The following is a 5,213-nucleotide window of genomic DNA, read 5'->3' on the forward strand; positions in this document are numbered from 1 at the left end:
TTTGGTGGAGACAGGGTCTTCCTATGTAGCCCAGGCTTGTCTTGAACTCCTGGGCTCAAGCAATCCACCCAATTTGGCCTCCCAAAGTGCTGGGATTATAGGCGTGAGCCACTGTGCTTGGCCCTGTCATTTCTTTTGTAGCCCAGGCTTGTCTTGAACTCCTGGGCTCAAGCAATCCACCCAACTTGGCCTCCCAAAGTGCTGGGATTATAGGCGTGAGCCACTGTGCTTGGCCCTGTCATTTCTTTTTTCAAAGAGGATAACAATTTATTTGACCTACAGAAAGTTTTAAATGTTGAAGGAGATTGGCCTGGAAATGTGCTTTTAGGGAGCAGCACTGTCTGAGCCAGACCTCCAGATACAGCCCATTCTTTTGGCCATTCTTGCCCTTTGCTCCTGATTCTCCAAGCCGTACCCAGAGCTCTCTGGTCCAGCATGTACCTGGAGGCTGCTTTTGACCATGTTTTGAGAGTGGCACGGCTTTATCTAATGGGATGAACCTGGCTAAAGAGATTAGCAAAACGTCTTGTGGATCCCACTTTTAATCTGCAGCATTCAGGCTGCCCCTTCTTGGCTGGGAAGGGCGCTGAAGAAACAGCGCCCAGGACCAGGACTAGCCCCTGCTCAAGCTGAGATTCCGAGACCCCTGCCACCACTACTGCGTTTGCGGGGGTCCCAGCTAGGAGGGCTCGACATGGGCAGCCCCCAGGGCAGCTCCCTACAGCTTGGGCCGTCTGCACTTTTCCCAAGGCCCTAAGTCATCCGCCTCCAGGCTCGTTAAGGTTTGGGGTGGGAGCTGTGCCGTGGGAAGCAACACGGACTACACTCGGCAAGCATGGCACTACTGAAAGTCAAGTTTGACCAGAAGAAGCGGGTCAAGTTGGCCCAAGGGCTCTGGCTCATGAACTGGTTCTCTGTGTTGGCTGGTATAATCATCTTCAGCCTAGGACTGTTCCTGAAGATTGAACTCCGAAAGAGGAGCGATGTGATGAATAATTCCGAGAGCCATTTTGTGCCCAACTCATTGATAGGGATGGGGGTGCTATCCTGCGTCTTCAACTCTCTGGCTGGGAAGATCTGCTACGACGCCCTGGACCCGGCCAAGTATGCCAGATGGAAGCCCTGGCTGAAGCCATACCTGGCTATCTGTGTCCTCTTCAACATCGTCCTCTTCCTCGTGGCTCTCTGCTGCTTTCTGCTGCGGGGCTCACTGGAGAACACCCTGGGCCAAGGGCTCAAGAATGGTATGAAGTACTACCGGGACACAGACACCCCCGGCAGGTGTTTCATGAAGAAGACCATCGACATGCTGCAGATCGAGTTCAAATGCTGCGGCAACAATGGTTTTCGGGACTGGTTTGAGATTCAGTGGATCAGCAATCGCTACCTGGACTTTTCCTCCAAAGAAGTCAAAGAGTGAGTGGCTTCCAGTCCTGGGGTCAGAGCTATTAATATATCAGGGACACTGAGGCTCAGGCCTCTGACCAGCCCCTCTCCCCACACCCAGTGCCTTTTCCTCTCCATTGGGTGCACACCTTATTACTGCGTATGTGAGGATGTATCCAGTTGAACCATATGAAACTGCTAATATTCTACCTCTTTGACCCATAAAAAAACGGCAGCTTCATATGGTTCAACCTAATGTTGGCTAAGGTGGGAGGAAGGTGTCAATTTATATAAGCTGTTTGGATAGGAGCTCCTTGGGAGGAAGAGCCAGGCAGGAATGTGTGTCCGCTTTATACAGAGGGATGGAGGTCATTCATCGATCACAAATACTGAGGTGCTATTTGGCTATTTGTCTCATTCATTCAAAGTAGCTGGATTCAGTCCCAGAAGTTCAGATTTCCTATTTAGGGCCGGGCACGGTGGCTCACACCTGTAATCCCAGCACTTTGGCAGGCTGAAATGGGCAGATCATGAGGTCAGGAGATTGAGACCATCCTGGCTAACATGGTGAAACCCCGTCTCTACTAAAAATACAAAAAAATTAGCCGGGCGGGGTGGTGGGCGCCTGTAGTCCCAGCTACTCAGGAGGCTGAGGCAGGAGCATAGTGTGAACCTGGGAGGCGGAGCTTGCAGTGAGCCGAGATCGCGCCACTGCACTCTAGCCTGGGCGACACAGCAAGACCCTGTTTCAAATAAATAAATAAATAAATATAATAAAAAAAAGTAAAACAATTTCCTACTTAGTTCCCTTGTTTTCCAACCTTTCAACCCTGAGCATCCATTCCCAAGATGTTTGTCTGGATATGTTGGAAAGAGCAAGGGAAGGGGAAGTCACAAGATCTAGGCTGAAGTTTTGACTCTGTTGTTCAAGGTCTTGTGACCTTGGGCAGGTCACTAGTCACTCTGCGCTGTGGTTTGCCTATCTTTTAAATGAAGGCACTGGAATAGAATAGGTCATTTTGGAAGTCACCTCCTAGCCCTGGCTGGCACCTGGCATGCAGCAGGTACTCATTAAATGCCTGCTGTTTTTACTTAGTAAGTCATGATAGTGTAATGTGATAAAACATTTCTAAAGTATTCTTGGCGTATGTAAAAGTAAAATGCTGCGATAGGCTGTGGGAGGTGCTGGTGAAAGAGAGACTCTCAACTTCTGTGTTGGAGGGAACAACCTGTGTGCTGGCTCCAGTGGGCTGCTCTTCTCAACACGCCCACCAGCCTGGGGCTTGAGTGACTTTTCAGGGAAAGGGCAGCCTGCCTTGAGGCAGCCGCTGTCACTCACCTCTTCTTTCTGTCCGACTCGACCCTACCTGGCTGTGGTTAGGGGTTCAGTTATTCCTAGGGGTGGTTTTTTTTTCTTCTGAGTAAGGCTGGTAAGTCCAAAGGGAACTTGAACTCAGGGCATTGGTACCAGCAGCAGGACATGTCTGAAGCCCAAAACAACATTAATGACGCCCAAATGGCTAGCTTAGCTGCCCTGCAGATGGAAGGGACGTCAAAGTGAAGGTCACTTCTTGGGATTTTATTTTCTTGTGGATGGAGATTACTGCTGTAAATCCGCAGTCAGGAGAGGATTGTAAAGGACTGTACCCTTCCTAGGTGACAGGTCTGCAGGGGCAGCACAAGATGCCACGATTTATATAAATCTCCCGAGGAGAGCGTGAAGCCAGGGGCACAAGCGGAATTCCTGGGGAGTGGGAGAGGCCGGTGGTAGAACCAGCCTCTGTGAGCTGATGAGAAGGGGCTTTTCATCTTTACCTCCATCATTTCCCTTGATTGTCTCCTGCATAGAGTCAGTTCTTGGATAGATGTATTCAAATCTCTCGGTAACTCCAAGTTCCCTTTTGTATCAGAGTGAAGGAACGATCTAGGTCACTCCACTCTCAATGGTCAATGGATTCAAAAATTTCAGGCAAATATTTAGCCGAATCAAAACTCCTTCAATGTCCCGTACCAACTTGTTGGTGGGAAATTTTCCAAACTCCATTGACTTGGGAAAAATTCTTCTATTACACGCACAAAAAATGCAGCAGTAATATTAAGAGAAACCAAAATAGGAAAACAAATTCAAGCTAGCTTCTCACCCATAACTTGATTAATGCCTTTAATTTTTCTACATTTCAGTCTAGTCTTGTTCACATTTACATAGTCATACAGTGTAATCATAGTATAAAGACAATTTAGGTAGCTCACGCCTGTAATCCCAGCACTTTGGGAGGCCGAGGCAGGCAGATCACCTGAGGTCAGGAGTTCGAGACCAGCCTGACCAACATGGTGAAACCCCGTCTCTACTAAAAATACAAAATTAGCCAGGCATGGTGGCTCATGCCTGTAATCCCAGCTACCCAGGAGGCTGAGGCGGGAGAATTGCTTGAACCCGGGAGGCGGAGGTTGCGATGAGCTGAGATCTCGCCATTGCACTGTAGCCTGGGCAATAAGAGGGAAACTCCGTCTCAAAAAAAAAAAAAAACCACACACACACAGTTTAGTGTTCCATTTTGTAATCTGATAGTATAACATTTGCATAATGTCCAAAATGATCATGTTTAATGGTTGCATAAGAATTCCACTGAAGCCAGGTGCAGTGACTCACACCTGTAATCCCAACACTTTAGGAGGCCAAGGTGGGTAGATCACGAGGTCAGGAGTTCGAGACCAGCCTAACCAACATAGTGAAACCCCATCTCTACTAAAAATACAGAAAATTAGCTGGGCGAGGTGGCATATACATGTAATCTCAGCTACTCGGGAGGCTGAGACAGGAGAATCACTTGAACCAGGGAGGTGGAGGTTGCAGTGAGCCGAGATCGCGCAACTGCACTCCAGCCCGAGAGACAGTGCGAGACTCAGTCTCAAAGAAGAAGAAGAAAAGAAAAAGAAGTCCACTGAATGAATGTACATGCTTAGGCAGACATTCAAATTTTTATTTACCTCTATTATAAATAACACTGGAATGGGCATCTTTGAGCCTTTTACTTCTCTCTGTCTCTGTCTTTTATCTCCCTTAGGCTAAATTTCCAGGAAAAAAATAGACCTTTGGCTTTAACTTTCCACAAAGTTGGTCTTAAGACACAATTAGGGCTGGGATCAGTGGCTCACGTCTGTAATCCCAGCTCTTTGGGAGGCCAAGGTGGGAGGATCACTTGAGCTCAGGAGTTCGAGACCAGCCTGGGCAATATGATGAAACCTTGACTCTAAAAAAACAAAACAAAACAAAACAAAAAAAACAAAACCAAAACATAAAAAAATTAGCCAGGAGTGGTGGCTTGCACCTGTGGTCCTAGCTACTCAGGAGGCTGAGGCAGGAGGCTCATTTGAGCCCAGGAGGCAGAGGTTGTAGTGAGCTGAGATCATGCCACTGCACTTCAGCCTAGGTGACAGACTAAGACCCTATCTCAGAAAAAATAAATAAATAAATAATAAAGAATTAGCACACAGATTTCTTAGAACTGAAATGCTTTTCTCCTTTTCAAAACCTCCAGTGACCTCATACCACAGTGGGCTGCCTTCCAAGGGTACAGCCTGATAGGGCCACCTTTGCTGAGACAGGATCACATTATCATTTCCCACAGACATTTATTTTTATTTATTTAATTAATTAATAGTTATTTTGAGGCAGGGTCTCACTCTATTGCCCAGGCTGGAGTGCAGTGGCACAATCTTGGCTCACTGCAACCATCACCTCCTGGGTTCAAGCTATTCTCGTGCCTCAGCCTCCCAAGCAGCTGAGATTATAGGTGTGTGTGGCACCACACTGGGCTATTTTTTTT

General features: G+C 47.6%; 1 protein-coding gene across 1 annotated transcript in view; it reads left to right on the forward strand.

Annotated features, from left to right (window-relative positions):
- The first annotated feature begins 543 nt into the window (after positions 1–543).
- The window catches only part of PRPH2 (peripherin 2 (retinal degeneration, slow)), a 32,613-nt gene continuing 27,943 nt past the window's right edge, over positions 544–5,213 (forward strand). The window contains exon 1 of the mRNA XM_011960431.1: positions 544–1,416. Within this exon, the coding sequence (XP_011815821.1) occupies positions 836–1,416 (581 nt within the window). The 5' untranslated portion in view covers positions 544–835. The remainder of the gene's footprint in view (positions 1,417–5,213) is intronic.

The sequence above is a fragment of the Colobus angolensis genome, unplaced genomic scaffold, assembly GCF_000951035.1.
Source record: "Colobus angolensis palliatus isolate OR3802 unplaced genomic scaffold, Cang.pa_1.0 Scaffold51, whole genome shotgun sequence".
NCBI lineage: Eukaryota > Metazoa > Chordata > Mammalia > Primates > Cercopithecidae > Colobus > Colobus angolensis.